The sequence below is a fragment of the Homalodisca vitripennis genome, unplaced genomic scaffold (genome assembly GCF_021130785.1).
Source record: "Homalodisca vitripennis isolate AUS2020 unplaced genomic scaffold, UT_GWSS_2.1 ScUCBcl_7308;HRSCAF=14941, whole genome shotgun sequence".
Classification (NCBI taxonomy): Eukaryota; Metazoa; Arthropoda; class Insecta; order Hemiptera; family Cicadellidae; genus Homalodisca; species Homalodisca vitripennis.
The window spans coordinates 1-21,094 of record NW_025783416.1 but is presented as its reverse complement, the minus strand read 5'-3'; the positions used below and the strand labels follow the sequence as shown (position 1 = coordinate 21,094).

At 32.8% G+C, this 21,094-nt stretch overlaps 1 protein-coding gene across 1 annotated transcript; it reads left to right on the top strand.

The window, feature by feature from the left end:
• The first annotated feature begins 2,291 nt into the window (after positions 1–2,291).
• Positions 2,292–3,284, top strand: LOC124374107 (NADH dehydrogenase (ubiquinone) 23 kDa subunit-like). The gene is given in 2 exon segments (XM_046832403.1): positions 2,292–2,772; positions 2,774–3,284. Coding segments are annotated over 2 exon segments (498 nt in total). The 5' UTR covers positions 2,292–2,400; the 3' UTR covers positions 2,900–3,284.
• Positions 3,285–21,094: the final 17,810 nt, after the last annotated feature.

Here is a 21,094-nt window from a genome sequence, read left to right as displayed (position 1 = left end):
TTGAAAAAGTGGACGGATATAAATACCTTGGGTTTACCGTTGACTCAAATTTATCTTGGAAAGGTCATATAAATTCATTGAAGAAAGAGTTTTATAGAAGTTTGGGAAGCTTTTTATATATTGTGTGATGTATGTCCTACAAGCTTGATACTGAATGTTTACCACGCTGTAATAACACTGCAGACTAAGTTATGGGCTTGTATGCTGGGGAGGTACGTATATATCCACGCTGTATCCTCATTACCATTTCAAAAACCATTTATCCGAATTATTACTAAATCAAATAATACTAATCATTCCTGGAAACTATTTTTAAATGAAAAAATATTCTCCTTGCGAAATCCTTTAAATATATAAGGTATTAAAACTATTTTTCATAAGAAGCTCAAACCCGGCCCTCACACGTAATATTAGATATAATTTCAGAAGTTTGCTTGTTCCGGTTCCAAAGCTTAATATAACTGTTTTCAAACATGTTTTTACTTTTAATGCTCCAAGATTGTTTAATCTTATTTCCGTTAAATTAGATCATTTAGCACGATTAAATCGTTTTTTTAGTTTAAAAATGTTTTTATTTTCGTTGGATAATTGCGAGTGCTTTCTGAAAATTGTTGAATGAAATAATGAATAATGTGTACATTTTATTATTGTGTGTGTTTTTATCACCTTTTATCATTCAAATTAATCTTTTTATTTTTACGTCCATGACTTGTTTTATAAATGTTGTATGGTTTTCTTATTAATATATTATTTATGTAGGGGTTTCATTTCTTCTTGGAGTTTAGTTTTATTATGTTAGTTTAATCTGATGTGCATCCTTCATCGGGCCTTTGCCTATTGGATGCTCTATTTTATTTCACAATAATTATCGAGTTTTGTTTTTTTTCTCTAAGTTCTTTTTGATTGTTGTCTACTTTTAATTTGTTTCAAAGATTACATATTTAATTATATTTAAGTTTGTAAATATTTCAATATAGGTAGTTTTATATTGTTTGTTGTTTTTGTTTTGTATAAATCTATTGTAAAGTTTGTAAATACTGTGAAATAAAATCTTTTTGAAATGAAATAATTCTCAATATATCTGTAAAAAATTGCGAAAATCACGATGTTAATTGAGTATGTCTGCGTGCGTATACTTATCCCGATTGATAAATAACTATATCGTCCATTTAAATTAAATGTTATATATTGCAAAGCTGTTTGCCTTCTTTGACGCAGCACTATAAATAATTATATAATAATCTATATCATGGAAAATAAAGTTTTATACAACTAAAGTATCCAATGTATAGCATATTACCAAATTATTGTATATTAATCATTTAATATTAACGTTAAATTTAATTATTTACTTTGCTCTGGGTACATGTACATCTGGAAGGCTATACGCGGCCTACACTCGTTATTCAATTATTATCGAATGATTCGATATGTTATGAAACTTCGATTATCCCATAATAATCGTACGTAACAGTAGTTATAATACATTAAAAACAAGAATAATAACATTACAATTTTAATAACGTAAATGTAACAATAACATTAACAAATAACAAAACCAACTATGACCTACATATCAGACAAACGTTACAATACTTACAGCCTGCCCGTGAGCAACTTCTTATGTGAAATAGAGGAAATTAGTCTCCCCATGTATAAACCAGGGGAGACTATATATATACCGGCAAGTGAGAGATCCGGGTTCGACTCCCGGCGGAGCAAGTACTTTTTGCGATTCAATGTTTATTGAAATTAATTAAGGCAATTGCCATTTATACAATTTAATGTAAATAAAAGTCGTTTGACAGGTATTTGGTCTTCCGATCATATGCTTAGTTTGCTTATTTAAACGCATATATGTGACAGATACGGCCAAATACAAAATAATTGAATCGGAAAAAGTGAGCGCTCTGTGGTGGTGTAATGGTAAACACATTCACCCGTCAAGTGAGAGATCCGGGTTTCGAACTCCCGGCGGAGCAAGTACTTTTTGCGATTCAATGTTTATTGAAATTAAATAAGGCAATTGCCATTTATACAATTATACAATATATATATATATATATATATATATATATATATATATATATATATATATATATATATATATATATATATATATATATATATTATATATATATATAGTACAATATTACATACAACTCTATCACAACTGTCTGTAATTTGTTAGTATATGATTGCAAATCAGCTGTTCTTTCTCAAAGCAGAAAAGAACTAGCAGAAACAATCTTCGTCTTTTTCTATTCATTGTCACAATGGCGACGTTTAAGGTTATTCAATGTTTGTAAAAGTGGACAAAGTTTCTTGAAACCAGTGATTTGCAGTCATGTTGGTCAGGTGAGAACTAATTTCAAAAATGTTGGTTATAAAGAGCCAAGCATGGAATGGAATGATATTACTGATAGGGCAGCTGTCACAATGTTTTGGACCGAATTAGTTAGAGGCTTGGGTATGACTCTAGGGCATATGTTTAAAGAGCCAGCAACTATCAATTATCCATTTGAGAAAGGTCCACTGAGCCCTAGATTTAGAGGTGAGCATGCTCTAAGACGCTATCCTTCAGGTGAAGAGCGTTGTATTGCCTGTAAGTTGTGTGAAGCTATCTGTCCAGCTCAGGCTATAACCATTGAAGCAGAAGAAAGAGCAGATGGAAGCAGGCGAACAACTCGCTATGATATTGATATGACAAAATGTATTTATTGTGGATTCTGTCAGGAAGCATGTCCAGTTGATGCCATTGTCGAAGGACCAAAACTTCGAATTTTCAACAGAGACCCACGAAGAGCTATTGTACAACAAGGAAAAACTTTTGAATAATGGTGACAAGTGGGAGTCGGAAATAGCATCTAACATCCATGCAGATCATCTGTACCGTTAAAAGTAACTGTAATAGTCTTGTCTAGAAACTATGTAGATAAAACAAGTACCTTCTTTAAGCTATATTTCATTTGTTAAAGAAAATTGTCTATACACTACTAGATCATTTTTCAGCTAGACTGGAATTTAAACGGATAGCTCACCATTACAACAAAATATTAATTAGTAGATTTTTAATTTTTAAGTAAATGTTGTATTATATTAGCCGCAAAAGAAAAATTCGTTATGATTTTGGAATGAGTTTACTATAAACTTTGTTAAATTGTCTTTTAATTGTTATTTAAACATTTATTTATTCCATTATAACTTAACCTTACATAGATAGGCCTTCATATTTAACTTGTGTTTATGGATGAATTACTCTAATAAATGATTGGAGTATAAAATTGGTTTGTTTTACACCTATATACAACATTGCCTATGTTTATTTTCTATATGGTGGTAGGCTTATTCCCTTCATCTATTTAGTTTAAATGTATAGATAGGCCTAAACAAATGTTTGGAAAGCTAGAGATGCTTACAGAAAAGTTTAATAATATACATTAGAGCAACAATTTCTTACCTCGCAGCACACTTACTATAATACTTTCATAATTTAGTCTTCAAACACTAATTCATTAATTTGCATAATTAAACTATGATTATGGGTACTTTGGGATTATACCGACCACACCCAGACATGAATCGTTATTTCACATTTCGTTTTCTTACTGATTACTAGATTAGCGTAGAACAATATTTCGTCAATATAAAACAGGAATTGGTCTTATCGCAAAACCCCTCCCCATCCTCAGACAGAGGTCAAAGTCGAGCGTCTAGTAGATAACGTGATTGCAGAGTCTCGCCGCCCGTTCAGCTGGTGCATCGCTTTGTTGTACTTTCGTGTTTTACCTCTACATTTCTCCAAACACAAAAATTTAACAAAAACAAACATTTACCAAACTAAACTCTTTATTAAAAAAAACACTCAAAACTTGTTTTTATTCTTGATCACATTCCGCCACCCAAAATGCGAGTGCCTCCGGCCATCAGCGCGGGCTTCGACAGCACCTTCGGTGCTGCCCCGCGCTGATGTCGACGAAAGAAAAACATCCCTCGAGATAGTACCTATCAGTAAAATATCAAATTCTAGAGGGGCTAATCAGAAATATAAATTGAATTGTAATGGAAAGGTAATTATGTACCGTGCAAATCACGTGATGCCGCGCGGCCTGCCGTAATCAGGATTCTCGAGAAAGATAAGATAACAGCGACAACAATACCGATCACAATACCTGGAAATGCTTGTAAGTTTGTAATTTTGTAATTGAAGAGTTGTTTTTTCGTTCTATCATGTTTGTTTCTATAAATTTCTATTTTTGTGTTCTTCATACTGGTGTGGTCGGTATAATCCCAAAGTACCTGATTATGTTCTGGCTGCAGTATAATAAGCCTCCAAAAACTTGAATCTCGATATTTATTAGTAAAGAATCCTTGCTACAAGTTCTTAAACCAAATTACAGTATAAAAAAGTAAAATGTTATGGCCAATAAAAACAATCTAGGATATATGTATTTTATAAAATATAACAAACAAAATAGTATAACATTTACTTACTTTTTACTACTTTGAAGGATAAAAATGTGACACAAATAAAAGTATGTGCTTACCACTGCACTTGCTGCCATTTGAGATCTGCAGTATTAGTGCCTGTAACAAGTAATTCAGTGTTAACCTATTATCAGGATACTGTTGTTTCAGTAATAGCTGGGCTGAATGATTTGTTCTCATAACGATTTTTTTGTTTTGGTTATTCAGTGCCCATTAACAGCCGAGGCAATTTCACACAAGCAATGAGGCTAGGAATGGAAATATGACAATATGCAATGTTATTATATAAAATAAATAGGTTTAGATTAGGTTATCGTAAAATATGTTATTAGTAGTAGCAAAGTTAAACATAACCTTTACAAGCACTTAGGTGATGTAAGCTTGAATTTTGGTACTATCTCGAGGGATATTTTACCTTTTTTTGGTAGCAGTGTGGAGTAGCCATCAAAGCCCGTACTGATGGCCAGAGGCATATCCAATCGGTACTCTCCAATTTTAAATCACATTCTTAATCTTGTAACATGATCTGATATTGGAAAAGTTGGGCGATCTGGGACTTGATCTGTTGTCAAGAAAACACTAATCAGAAATGCCCCTCCCAATCAGTGCGGTCTTCGGTGGTGCCGAATTTGGGGCCACCCCGCACTTCTGGCAAAATAAGAAAAACATCCTTCGAGATAGTAACCAAATTCAAGCTCAGATCATGTATGTACTTTTTGAGGTTAAAGATAACCTTATTATATTTATTTTCAATAAACATTGAATCACAAAAAGTACTTGTTATATTTATAATGTATACGTATGCATTAGCTAATAAAAAATACTAGTAAAGGACTTTGTAGTACCCAATAATTGTGTTGAATTGTTAAATTTGAATTAACCCGTTTATAAATTTATTATTTTATCAGTCTATATTACGTACATTGTAGCGAGTTAGTTATATTTTTGTATACTTACAACGCTACTACGGTAACAGGTTACAGGAACGTAATAACACGTTATTTTGTAATAGGTTTTGACAAACAACAGTATTTTCCGTCTCTAGCGGCCATTACTCAAATATCATACACATGATTTACCTTTGTTTCAATTACTTAGGAACAATAATGTCACACTGAATTACGTTATAGACTTTTAAAAATTGTATCATAGTGAAGCTAAATTTTTATATGTCAAAAAATTGTTTATACTAAGTTTGAGCAGCGTAGTACTTACAATAATTTAACAAGGTAAATATGTCTCACAGCATTTCAATCGTTCTAAATGATGATTCGATATTATCAATCACTCAAGTGTTGGAGGCTTATTTATACTGCAGCCTTTGCTCTTATTATGTTTCTGTCTTAAGGGTATCCATTATAGTTATAGGGCAGCATTCTCAATTTAGAATACAACAGCTTTTAAGATTAAAAAAAACTTTCAATGTTTACTCGTTAATCTACTGTTTGGAATTCCGTGGCACACCACTTGGGAATTGGTACACTAGTGTGTCATTAACCAAAACTCAACTAACCAAATTTCCAGGCCAACCTGGTTCTTACCAAAAATAGTATTTTATATTAAATGCTGCGGAAAAGATTTTTTTTTTTTTTATTACAGCTGGTAAAAGCTATTTGCCAAATATAAGAGACAACTTTCATGCAAGTGTAGATTTTTCAATATTTTTGCACTAATATAATAGTCATACTCAGTATTACAAAGACCTACTTCTTCCTACTTATATAGGGAACAATAAAAAAAAAATTGCATACAAAATTTACTAAGATAACAACTTACACTTTGTCTTTATCAATACGTAAAAAATTAAAATTTTTGTATAATTTATTAATTTAATAGTTTCAACAGATTTTATCATCTAAATAATTATTTATCATATCCTACTTTTTCCCCAACACAATTAAACAAAAAATCATCCTATGTTTATTTTTGAATAAGCTGTGAATTATTTTGTGGATCACTAGACAAATACAAAAAAAATGAAAACTCAGTTATACATATACTTTTTTTTAATTTGGTATGATTGTTCTTATGTACACAAGGAACAAAAAAAAAGATGCATATTAATAAAGTAAGGTCATAAAGTTAAATTTTTGTATTCCAAAGTTTTTGTTTATACTCTTTTATTTAAAAACAACATGTTTTATCATTCAAATAAATATTACCTTTCAAGTCTACTTTCTCCTCTACATAATGAAAGAACAATCATTTCATTATGTTTTATTTTTTTAAGTTATGAATAAACTTAGCTAAACACGACACAAACACCAAAAGAGTGCTTGGCACTGAGAGAGGTGACGTTGCGTAAAATACTTGGCACTGATAGCCCCACCCTCTCAAAAATGCTTGGTACTCAAGGGGTTTTCAATGTACAGATTTTCACTGTAAAATAAGGAATAGTTTTCTATAATTCTTATATACCAGGTACTTTGTTGGTTATCCAGTTGGCATCTTCTAGTGTTGGATCCATGAAAGTGCCCATAATAACCGAGACTAGAGTATATCCTAATGAGAGAAACTGTATTGTAAGTAATTGTTATGTCCATGGTATTTCATTAACACATTCAATGCTGGCTGGATGATGCCCTACTCGCCCCATTCACTGAATCATTTTTATTCCTAAAGTAAACCAAAGATGATATAATATATATAACTTTTATATATATATATATATATATATATATATAAAGTTTCACATGTGTTATGATGTTATTATACATGCACACATATGGGTGCCTATAGCTTGCTGTATCGAGTTTTCCCACACTGTGATATGGGCGTACATGGGTATTCATGTATATTTAAGAAGCGGTAGTCCTCTTTTAAATATTTTTGTACACTCATTATGTGTTTATTTTGTATTAAAGACATTTTACCTTGATTTTATATGTTTATTTAATAGCAATTTGTACTTTTAAAACGTAGTTTTAGCTTAAAAACCTAATGTATTGGTTTTAGTGTTTTATATTAGGACACAAAATAAATGAACATGAGGTTGAAACATTTAACTATAGCATGATATTTCTATACAGATATAACAACTTGGCAACCGACTTAATTACTTCTTTGGTTTACTTTTAAAAAACAAAAACAAGTCTAATTACACAATTCTAATTTTTTTTTATAAGCCTCACCTGGTTTTATTGTTAGGACAAAAAATAAATAAACATGAAATTAGAACAACTAACAGATGCATGAAATAAGCTCTTCTAGGTACTAGCCACACACAGCTTGTTCATAATGCTGGCTAGCAAAACAAAGAACCAGCTGATTTATTAAAGTCATATAAAGTCAAAGTAATTTATAGTACTCAGAAACCCACTGAACATTTCTATGTTGTTGTTGAGTAAAATAAATTATTTCAGAGTAAGAATAAAACAATACAAATTACAATGTCCACAGCACACTGTTAGTACATATGTGAAGCCCTGTCAGCACAAGCAGCAGTAAGCATGTTAAAAAATTCTGTTGTAAAAGTTATTGCCTGAAAGACTGACATAAACCAGAGTGTTATCAGAAGCAGTATCAGTTCATAATACAATATACATATGTATCACTTTTGTCCATTCCTGAGCATAAAATCTGACCAGCCATTTTATATTACAACATGTGTATTAAGTTGTGGCAAATTATTCTGTTTACTATACAAAATTGTAGGAGTAAATTCATTTCCTATTGTCTAATTTATTCTTATGTCACAACGTTTATTCATTTTGTTAAGTTTTAGGCAAGAAATTAATTATGTGCTGCTTTTAAATCCCAAACATTATCTACCTGAGCTACCATAAACCTGACATACACTCAATATATCTAATATTACTCGTAAAACCCATATCATTACTACATTCAATGTTCTGCGTTCATCCAAATGGATTACCAAGTAATTATTGCAAGTGATTATAGTGTATATTCTCAGAAAAAATTAGTGAGGCATACATTTAGTTTTTTTTGAGTATAAAACATCTCAATTATTTTTCGCTGTTCTCGCACTGGCCCTAAATTTCAAGATATGTAGGTTACGATGTTATTTGGTATATCTATTACCTTCAAATGTATTTATAGACACAAAATTAAGCTTTTTGAGTAATTTTTATGTAATTTAAACCATTTTTACTATTTAATGAGCCACAAATGATAAAACTTAAGTCAAATTCAGTACTGAAAAAGTTTCCTTTTAGAACAGCAAGAAAATTTGTTAGTTTCAAATTATAATTAGATGCGGTTTTAAATTTCTATCAATTAAAAATTTGAAAATGAGTCCGAGCATATATGGCGCTCAAAAGAAAGAGCTAACATTTTGTTTTTGGTTCTTAAACAAGACAAGGAAGAAATTCCACTTATATATATTGAAGGTTGACAACTAGGGTTTGGTTATCTAATATGTATATATCCAAAGATTTGCAGTTAAATTGTATTTTGTAACAAAATTTAAAACTAACAAAACACAAATATCTCTTTTCTTCCATAAATAATGTTTTCATCGATAATTTAATTAAAATTTAACTTCAGCAGGTTCATAACCAGCATCCTTCAAGAACAGGTATGAAAAGAACATCAAAATCTTTATAGTCATACAGAGTGTCCCAGACCACCCATCCACTATTTATATAAGAACAACAGTATGAGCTAGAAACGCCACATGAATAAACCCATTAAAATAAGCTATCAGCTATTCCGTAAAGTTTGAACTATTTCAATTTACTAGGAGTTTACTATTTATAAGGAGTTTTTGAATAGAGGGTCATGGTTTGAATCTCGTAAAGTTAAAATGTAAACATAGGTCAAGTTATAATAGTTTTAACTTAAATACAAATATTTTAAAATTTGTCGTACGTCTTAATTTGTTTCAAAATGTCAAGAAATGGAATGTTTTATATTTCCCAATATTAAAATTAGGGTTGTTATTATCATTCAATCAGTTTAATTTATTATTCTAGATAAAAAAAACCTTAAAAACAAAACGTTTTAATGCAACCCCATACTCCTAAGCCTTGAAAAATCTAAATTTGAATTAATAAAAAATTTCAAACTTAATGATAGGCTGTGTTTTACGTTAAATTACAGGTATTTTCAAAATTTATATTTACAATTTTGCCAAATTTCTTAACATTTTTTAAATAGCTGATAAACACTATTCTATCCAAAAATTAAAGTATTGATTAAACTGAAAAGCCTTTCAGTTGAAAAATGACTGAAATAAAGTAAAAGTTACCAGTAACAATAATTGAAAATGGCTTGATATAAATAATTTATAATACGGTAGCTGATTATTTTGTAGTTAATACAGAAATGTTACTAAGTAATACATCATTCACACACGTCAGACTGCTAAAGCGCTGTAGTACTTAAACAATGAAAAATTTAAATTAAATTATAAAAACCCATTACTAGCTGCCATTAATTCAAAAATATTGCTAAGGATTTTTTGTTATGTTATTGAAAACGGAATATGTGTACAAGCGCGCTGAACATACACATACTCACACAAACAAAAATTGTGTAAATGAGTTATAAGATACAAAGCACGATATTAACACCTTCACAGCAGCTCTATCTTAAGTGATGATAAGTATTTTAATAAGAGAGCAAACGAACTAGTAGCAATCAACTACTATACAATAAACTGTCTGGCTATAATACATGTTAACACTTTCACTGCAGCTCTATCTTGGAAAAAGACCTAAATTTAAACTCCCTGGAGGCCAGCCGAGACACTACACAATGCCATGTTCCTTTACAAGCTTGTGTAAAATTTTATAGATTCTCCCATTCCATCTGGAACATGTGACCTTATTGGCACACAAAATTCCTGGAGTTAATTGAGAAAAGGCGGCACTCATCTTTCCTGAATTCCAACAGCACAATGGAGCAAATACAACAGCTGGGTAACCGTCTATAGTCACCTGAACGTTTTCTCCTGTTTCAGTTGAAAGCCTATGTTATGTTAGGTACACTCTGCAGTAGTTGAGTGACATTTTTGTACATAAGTTATCTTGTTTCTGTTATTCTCTAAAGAAAGTATTGTGTTGTTGGTTGTTAATAATAAAATTGTTTTCTTGTTATTTCCTTTTTGATACCCATGCTATGTTAATAATATTTCTTACTAATTTATTTACTTCTTGTATGTGGTTTTTTTAATATGAGCTGTTTTTTTTCTGACAATTTTTAGTTGTGTATTTTGTTAAATTATACAGTTATTTAACTTTGATATATTGTTGTGAGTCAGCTATCAATATTGTAGAATTTGGATGTATGCTCCTTGGAAATAAAGAAATGATAAGTATCTTGAGTTATGATAAGTACTTTAGTAAAATAGCAAGCACGCTAAGGCTTCTGTCCCAATCAACGTGCTCTTTTATGGGTAAGCAAAGATTAATTCTAGTTTCAATGCTCCCACAACACAAATAACTTCTTCATTACAGATGGAAAATGTGGCATTTTTTATTCTTACAATCACATTTCTCTCCCTTTATGCCTCACTTGATACACAATATCTTAAATCTTTCCCATAGATAATAATCTGCTACAGTGAGACCTAAAGATACCTATATATTTTTATATGTCCCACCCTGGAAGAACTTGTGTTATGTATCTAAATAATATTGCAACTGATTTACAAGGTGCAGTTTTCAGTTGTTATCATCTAATCGTGCATTGTGTCGAAGTAAAAAATAAGACTAGCACTAGATGATGAAACTGACAAATTTACATGCCAAAGTGCATGCACAACGTAAAGAGATTGTTTAGATATTGCAAGGGGAGCCATATTATCAAACACTCATAGATTACTATTTAACTAATATAAAAGCAACAAACAAAAATACAAAAGTCATGGAAGCGATTAATTATTTTCCCGACATTGAAAAAAAGGTTGTTAGATGGATGTGACAGAGGTTCAAGACACAACCAATCGCAAAAGCTGGTGAGACGCATTGTAACTATCAAATGTTAAATGAGCATTCATTAACTTTAGCTCATTTAAATGCACAGTAATGGATGGAATTTTCCTGGTCTCAATCTCGAAGCTACAGGGGTAGGCAGGTCCTATCAGTGGTACTTGGGGAAGCGCAATAAACTTAGGTTGACGTGTTGGAAACTAAGAGCCCTTATAATCTAATCATGAATAACAATATATCGTATATATACATGTGTGTGTGTGTTTGTATACATAATTAAATTGGTCTAATAAAACTCACATTGATGTATGGATTAAAGTAAAATATCAAGGAATTTTACACAATTTTCGAGGTATTAGTCACTTCCATTTTAAAATTCTCCTTGGTACATAAAAATAAAATACATTTCCTTTGTCGTAGATAATTTCGTTATGATGACCTAATCAAAAATTTGTTTGTCAAAAAGTGGTTATTTTCTGCTTGACTCCTCCACTTTCAGTGTAACAGTAAAATCCTTAATTTCCAGTGGTCTCGTTTCGTAATCTACATTTTTTCGAAATACTGAACTTTTCAGTATCAGCACTGAGGATAAAGACACTCTTTCAGAGTCATATTTCAGTTAATCTTGGCACTCTAGTCAAGAATATAGATCGAAAAAGTTACATTAGTTAAAAATGTCATTGGTAGTTTCGTGATTCGCTTCCGGTGCATAGAGTAAAATTATCCTATGTTCGGGAATGTTTTACCCATCACTATATTCACTGTAATGTAAAGTTTTCTTTTAGACCTAATAGATTTTGAAGTACCAGCATTGGTTACTTTTGTTTTATTATTTCTGGATATTAAAAATGGTTCCATATGTTTCTTGATGTGTACATATCTAGGTATAAAATAAAACATTAATATTACTTCTAGTTTTTACCGTTGTAAGGGCTAGTGTAAAAATATCATTTTTTTATCAATGTTACATTCTTCAATGTGATTACGTAAATGCCAACTTTGGTCAGTGTAAAATAACATTTTTAAGATATTGTTTTATTTCCGGTTTGACATTTCTGGATATTTAGAGACAATTCTAGTGTCAGTAGTTCAATTTATCTTTAGTCCTCGTCAATAATATAAATACATGAATTTGAAAAGCCAACATCAGCCACACAGTATCTGTTTGATGGCGTGATGTACACTCTTAACTTTTAATATCGGAATAAGCTGAGTTTTTTTTTTTTTTTTTTAAGCCTCAGCTCTTGGCTATGCTGGCTTGTTTTTGGTCATTGTGGTTGCTATTCCTATCATGATTGGACCTCCTTGGTCTTGAACCCGTAAACTGAGTTCAGTACCCAATTTCAAGTCTCTAGATTATTTTATTCTCCGAGTGCTGAAGACATAGAGACATGTATGAAATTTTGGTAGCACCCATATGACAGTCTAGCAGGTGTTCTGGTACACAGGTTTTACAAATCATTACCAGAAAGCTGGTTGTAAACACGTGTTTAATTTAAAACAGTCGATTAGACCAGTTTAAAATTATTCCAATGCACTTCTTGAGGTAGGTAGTTTTAAGAAGTTTTAACAACCTTTCACTCAACTTAAAAACTGTCGCTGAACGAAATCTAAAGAATATTTGCATTTTAACAAACTTGGGCTTTATTTTGCAATGCTGACTGTCTATATTTTGGTTTAGTATTATCAGGGTGGAGAACTCTTCACAGATATTTCCTTCGCACATTATATATAAATGGACCATCAGACGCTAAACTATTGTAATTATTTATAATGTTTGTTTTCCCTGTATGCTTCCTTACTTTCTTTTTCTTTCATATTTGTTGTAAATATGTATACAGTTATTTTATCTGAAGAACTGTATTTAGATACACAACAAATCATAAATGCTTTGAATCACTATACAATGGCTTGTTCTTAAATTTTTAAAGACAATAACCTGTTTCTGTGGATATATATATATATACAGGGTGTATATTATGTCTGGAAACACCCAAATATATCCTTTAATAATTAAATATAAATTTGAAACCTCTTACAATCGTGATAGAGATTGGACATCTACTTTTTGGAACAATGTTTTGTTATGTCACACCAACGGGGGACGTCCTGCCGAGGGTATCGTGAATATTCTTAATGGAAGCCTATACCTTGTGATACATAATTTTAAAGGTAATAGTTTACTGAATTGAATGCCACAAACCGCATCTCAAAGGAATTATTCTATCAGAAAATAGAGCATTTTTAGTATTGAAAATTTACTGATGTTCAACAATGTAATTTTAACATGGTTCTTGCCACAAAATGTGTTACACTAATTTTTTAGCATTTTTTAAATGTTCAATTAAAATAAAATAAACAATTTATTTTTAAGCTGGTTTCATTAGTACAAATTTACCAGTTTTTATTACAATGAATAAAACTTATGAGTCACTTTCTCTGATTACTTAATGAATCTGTACTTGGTGTTTTCCAGTCAGCAGGAAGGTTTAAAGAGACAAAGGTCACTAGCCTATGAGAAACATTATTGTGTTATTAATCATCTGGTCTACAGGTTTCAGTTTGTTGAGCATGGAGCTTTCACTGGACAGGTCTAAGCTTGGGAATTACAAATGGACAAAGGTCATATCATTCCTGTCGAGTTAATCAGTGTCTCTGAAGCATTGCTGTCAACAAGTTATCTAATTACAGTAGTTCAGTTTTTATTTGGCATTTTAATGGAATTGTCTGAAAGAGAACGAATTACTCTGTTGATGATACGAGGATATGGCGATCGTCAAAGATCTTATCGGGAAGTTTGTAATTTGTTTAATGACACTTTCCCAGAAAGGAATCCCATAAGTGTTTCAACAATATCAAAAACTATTGAGCGTTTTGAAATGACAGGGAGTGTACGTAAATCGGCCAAAGTCGGGTAGGATACAATCTGCAACAGATGAAGAACATGCACTAGATGTTTTGCAAACATTTATTGAAGAACCCACATACATCGCTCAGAAAAGCTGCACAGCAACATGATATGCACCCTATGTCTGTGAGTAAGATTTTGAAAATTAATAAATACAAACCATTTAAAGTTCATTTAGTCCAACAGTTAAGTGAGGATGATTACGACAGAAGAGTTGAGTTTTGTGAACTTGTGATGCGCAAATGTGATGACAATAGAGATTTTCTGACCAACATACTATTTTCTGATGAGGCAACTTTTTTCCTAAATGGCAATGTTAACAGGCACAATTGCCGTTACTGGGCTAGTGAAAACCCACATTGGATTACTGAGTCCCATTCACAGCAACCACAAAAACTGAACGTATGGTGTGGAATTTTAGGTAACAAAATTGTTGGACCCTTTTTCATCAATGGAAATTTAAATGCCGAACTTTACTACAATATGCTCCAAAATGAAATAATCCCATCTATTCAAATTGCATCAGGAGAATACTTTGATAATGTATGGTTTCAGCAGGATGGTGCTCCACCCCATTATGGGAGACAGGTAAGAGAGTATTTGGATTTAAGGTTTCCTCATAAATGGATTGGCCGAAGAGGAGAAATCGAATGGCCTCCAAGATCTCCGGATTTGTCACCAATCGATTATTTCCTATGGGGTCATTTAAAATCCAATGTTTATAGAAGAAAGCCTCATAATTTGGAAGACCTAAGAAACAGGATTATAGAGGAGATTGCTTTGATAACTGAAGAAATGTTAGGCAACTCTGTCGAATCATTTTACACAAGATTTGGCTCATTGTCAAACCGTAGAAGGAAACACAGTTCGAACAATTGCTTTGACACCAAATGCAGGTAAAACGTTTGTTGTAAGACTTTTCTAACAGCATACATTATTTTTTATTTGTAATAAGAAATCAATAACATAAGTATTTCCATAATTGTACTGTAATAAAAAAACTGGCAAATTTGTGCTAATAGAACCAGCTTAAAAATGAAATTTTTGTTTTTATTTAATTGAACATGAAAAAAAATGCTAAAAAATTAGTGTAACACATTTTGTGGCAAGAACCATGTTAAAATTACATTGTTGAACATCAGTAAATTTTCAATACTAAAAATGCTCTATTTTCTGATAGAATAATTCCCTTGAGATGCGGTTTGTGGCATTCAATTCAGTAAGCTATTACCTTTAAAAATTATGTATCACAAGGTATAGGCTTCCATTAAAAATATTCACGATACCCTCGGCAGGACGTCCCCCGTTGGTGTGACATAAACAAAACATTGTTCCAAAAAGTAGATGCCCAATCTCTATTCACGATTGTAAGAGGTTTCAAATTTATATTTAAATTATTAAAGGATATATTTGGGTGTTTCCAGACATAATATACACCCTGTATATATATAATATTATATATATAATATATATATATATATATATATATATATATATATATATTATATATATACCTTCATCAACATGCGCTCTTTTCGGTGTAGTACATTTTATTGTATTAGTTACACAGAAGATCAATCATTCATACAAACTAGGTGTGTGCTGAGGTATGTAGGAGTATATCAGTTCTGACGTCAGCGTCACGCAACATTGATTGTTGCCATTAAAATATATTATTACCTGACTCTTTCGATCCACAGAGAGCAGTCCGAGCGCTCACTTTTTCCGTATCTCAATTTACGAGTATAACATTGGATGAAGTTATTAGTCGAGTCAACGAACGGCCAAATGATGGGTCTAGAAGGAAAGTCAATAACTGGAGAAACCAACCAACTATGGGAACGTTGTTCGGGGTTCCTGGTGCTATAACATACTAAAATTCAAACTCATTTTCGTCTATATGTCAGTAGGGGCAAGTCCTAGAGGACATTAACATGTATATAACATTAAAGATGATCTACAAACATGTTAAAAAAAATAACTATAAAATGCGTTTGGATGCGAATTTATATTATTTTTAAAATTATATACTTCCGTAATGTTATGATTAATCAAACCGGACATATCAAATTCAAATGATTTTTAGTTTTGATAATATATTTTTAAAACATGGAACCAATTTTAATCATCCAAATGTGAAACAAAACATTAGCACTCAAAGTTGTAATTTTAAATGTATAAATATGAATAGAGCCGTTCGTCTGTATCTTGCGGCAATTCTTCCTGTATTTGGATAACCATTCTTCCCATATTTAAACGACGGAAAAAGCAGAAAAATATATTTCTGTTGAAAAACACATATAAATTACAATTGTTCATCAATTCCACTAAATAACTATTTTTGAAATCTTACTGTAGGTTGGTCAATTCAATATTAATAATAATTATTTTTAACCACAATTTAATTTTTTTAAATTATTAAATAGGTTGCAAAATAAATTGTTCAGTTTGTATGATTAAATACAAACGAGCTAAGACAAGAAATCACAGTTTTTTAAATTCCTTCAAAGGTTTAAAAAAAAATAATATCATAAATCATTATGAGTTGAAAACAAGAAATACCTAAGGTAAGGTTTGTATATTTTATAGTTTAAGCTGAACTGTTTCCTTGTGGGTTCGTGGATAGTATACAAGGTCTACCATTTAGCAAATTAGAAAAAAAGTATTGTTTGAGGTTATGTTGTATCGGTGTATGTATATTGTTTATACGTTTAGATTGGTGTAAGTAACATTGATTTCTTTTTCATTTCAGTAAACTTATTAATTGGACATTATGTCGCTCTACGATGATTTCGACGCAATTAAGCAAAAGTCTGATCATGTAGCTGGGTGGTCATCTGGAATAAAAACTGTTTCAGTCACAATTGCAACTTAAAAAGGCTTCTCAAACTCAGGTATACCCTAATATAAAATTGTGTATTTTAGCATTAGTTCTCATATTTTTGCCACTTTATAAATAAGTATATAAGTGTTTGTCTTAACAAATTTTGTGTATACTGTATATCAAAAACAAGTGATTGTAATATTAGCCTACACGTTTCTTTACACTATTTCCTTTATTATTTATTTTCTTAGTCTTTCTTTTTTTCTATATCCCAACTGTTGAACAATGATATTGAAAAACCGTAGATGTATTACTTATTTATTTCCACGCCAATGTAATTTTAACAAACCTTAACCATAGGGCCTAATCTAAATCTGCAATTAATTAATTACATGGCTGCAGTATAATAAGCAGTCACCAGTGGAAGTGACGTGTGGGAGAGATATTGGCACAGTGAATCGAAAAAGTTGTCAAACGAAGAAACAAAACTAAGAGGCAATAAAAAGAAGACAGACGAGAAGAAACTCAATCATCGGAATTGCCTGACCATCCGGAACAAACAAGCAATACCGATTCAACATTAAACATCTTCGGTGACAGCCAATGCTAAAGGCCTGTCGTCGATTATCCAGAAAAAAATAAAAGACGGTGACTCAGTTTTTGCTTGTGCAAATTCAGGAGCCCGTATGGACTATGTGCTTAAAAATAGCGCAGATATGACAAAAAATGTCGAGGGAAATGATCCGATTGTAATCATTGCTGGAAATAATGACATGGGGATCGTTTGATGAAAAGAACAACTTATTGAACTCTGATTTGGCAGACAAGATTGAAAAACACGTCACATCACACAAAAAATCAATCTTACATTGTGGTTAATTTGTTTCACCGACACACGACTTACCTTATAACTGCCGCATCAATAAGGAAATAAAACAAATTTAAACAATAAACTGCTCTAAAACTTGAAAAAGAAGTGTGTGTGTTGTAGATGTCACCAGATTTTTTCGGCGTCTTTTCACCAGACACGGCCAGCCAGCATCTCAACGGGCAAGGCAAGGCAGCTCTTTGTGTTATAAACTACTGTCGGCGATCGAGAACTTGAGACGAGAACAGTGCGAGTCTTCCAGCAACGCTGCAACGGCGAACCAGCAGTTAACTCAGCTGAATGGAGTTCCACTTAACTTTGGAAGAGAGATGCCACTACCGGTTGAGCGGCCAGAGCCAGAACCTGTCACACTTCCATTTGACACCTACGCGGACGCGGTTGAAAAGCTACAACTTGAGGCGGACGATGACCAGCGAGAGAGTACATCAGCCTGAATCCTCGCCACCAGCGGCGGCCAGGGCAGGACGTGGGAAAGCGGCGATCCGGACTCTGTGATCGGCGACCGGGCGGATGTCCACCGAGAGCGTAAACGAGTTTCCAACCGACCATAGACATTTTTTAGCAGTAAGCCAAGTTTTAGAAAAAAAACATTGTGTAGAGTAGGGCGTAGGACTTTCGACTTCGGCGCCCCCTGCCAAAACAATGCAACAAAATGCAACAAATTCAAAATTCAAAATTTTGCAACCAAAACTCTCAGGCCGCTACAAATAAAATTGACTGTTTAAATTTGATGGCAGACGAAGTCATGCCCGAAGTGATGGTTATTACTGAGCATCACTTCAATGAATGCAACATACACCAGTTTCGACTGTGGAAAACTACTTACCTGAGTAATTACTTTGCACGAAGTAATTTTAAAGGTGGGGGGTATTGCTTTGTTTGTCAAAAAGGGAATTCAGTATGAAAGTGGATGTAATGTGTAATTGTTTCTGAAAAAGGACTTTGAAGCGGCATCCATTTCACTTTTAATGCAAAAAAACAAAATTTTTTTGATCGGCCTTTACAGATCCCCTGATGGTAATTTCGATGTTTTTCATGGACCAAATGAGTTTTCTTTTGCAAATTCTTTTTCAGAGAAAAATAGATCGTTCATAATAATTGGGGACTTTAATGTTGATGTACTCAATGTAAGAGACATGAAAACCAGGAAGTGAAGTTGGGGGATCTCTTTGAAAAACATTTGATCTGCATTGGTCCGTAAACTCGCCGACCTAGGGTGACAGGCTACCACTGCCACCGCCAATTGACAACGTCATCACCAATATGCCATCTGTGGCGACAACCAGATGTGTCCCTGATTGTCACAAGCCATCTTGGATCATGATGCGCAGCTGGTCACTTTGACGGATTTTGCGCCTGCTACTACTCTCCCGCTCACAGACAGTCGTCTCCCGAGTCTACTCGACCTGAGAATAGAATATTGCTGCTTTCTGTAAGCTATTAGAAAAAGAAACTTGGGACTGTCTTGATGGTTGTTCTGGAGCTGACGACATGTTTAATATCGTTTAATAGGGTATTAAACTATTATCTAGATGTTGCATGTCCCCAGAAAAAAAACTGTTCAAAAACATAAAAATTGTCAAAGTAGTTGGATTACTACCGGAATATTAGTCTCTAGGGCAAATTTAAAAGAATATTACCAAATTTCAGAAGAACAACAGATGAGCATTTCCAAACATTCTTTAAAAATTATAAAAAAATCTACAAAAAAGTAAATAAAGGCAGCTAAGGCATATGATGTAAACAAAAAACTGAGACATTCTAAATAATATATCAAAAACCGCTTGGTATATAATTAACAAACAAAGTAAATACAGAAACCCAGTCTCTCCTTCAGAGCTGATATTTGAAGGAAATGCCATTAGAGACCCTTCTTGATTGGCGGACATGTTAAACAATATTTTTTGTAGAATGTGGCGGTGAAGAGTGGCAATGTGCCATTGTCAAGTTCTGACAGCAGCAGGGGGTCATGCAGCCCAGCAGCGTCGATGATGTTAACACCTGTTACAGAGGGTGAGGTGGCTGCGGTGATCCGGGACTGTAAAAGGCCAAGCATTCTCTAGGGATGTTTATGGGTTGTCGGGGTGGCTTCTTAAACAGTGTTTTCCACAACAAAATTTCTGAAAAACCATTGGCCAGAATGATTAATTTTTCTTTCCAAACTGGGCAATTTCCAAACGGCCTAAAAAAATGCAAAAATCATTCCACTCGTTCAAAAAAGGCGATTCAAAATCTTCCAAGCAATTTACAGGCCCATTGCCATTCTTCCAACAATCAGCAAAAATATTTGAGAAGTTATTTCTCATTAGAATGCTTTCCTTTCTGGACGTGCATGATATTCTCTGTAAGGAAACAGTTTTGGTTTCCGGAAGGGAATATCGACAATTGATGCAGTCACTAAACTGATCGACATTGTTGTGAAGGGCTTGGACAGGCAAATACCTACGCTTAGCGTATTTCTTGACCTGTCTAAGGCGTTTTGACTGTGTGGACCACCAGACTCTCATTTCAAAACTACATGACTGTGGGTACCCTGAGTTCCCGCCTGCAAAAAGTCCATATAAATGGCGTTTCATCAAACAACGCCCTCGTAAAATATGGGGTCCCACAGGGATCAATTCTCGGCCCAGCTCTTTTTTTAATTTATGTTAATGACCTCAGGTCATCCATATCAACTGGCCAAAATGATTCAGTACGCAGATGACACAACTCTCTGTTTTCAGAGTAAATGCAGGGCCTCATTGGAAGTGGAATGTTTTGTAAGTGCAAATTCTTGTCTGCAGTTCTTATCTAAGGTAAATCTGCAGACAAATGATTCAAAATCCAATTTCATCTATTTCTCAGGGCGAAGAGTGTCCCATGATTGTGGCCCATCAGTTGTGCTAAATGACACAGTCATTGAAGAACTAAACAGCATTAAATTCGTTAGGAATCCACATTGACAAAAGTCTAACGTGGGACAATCATGATAGACGCAGTCATCTGCGCCAAAAATGTCCTCGGGCATCTTTGCTCTGAGAAAGTTAGCAGAATTTTGTGCAATTTCTATTCTAAAAATGGCCTATTATGGCCTTGGTGTAACCCACACATGT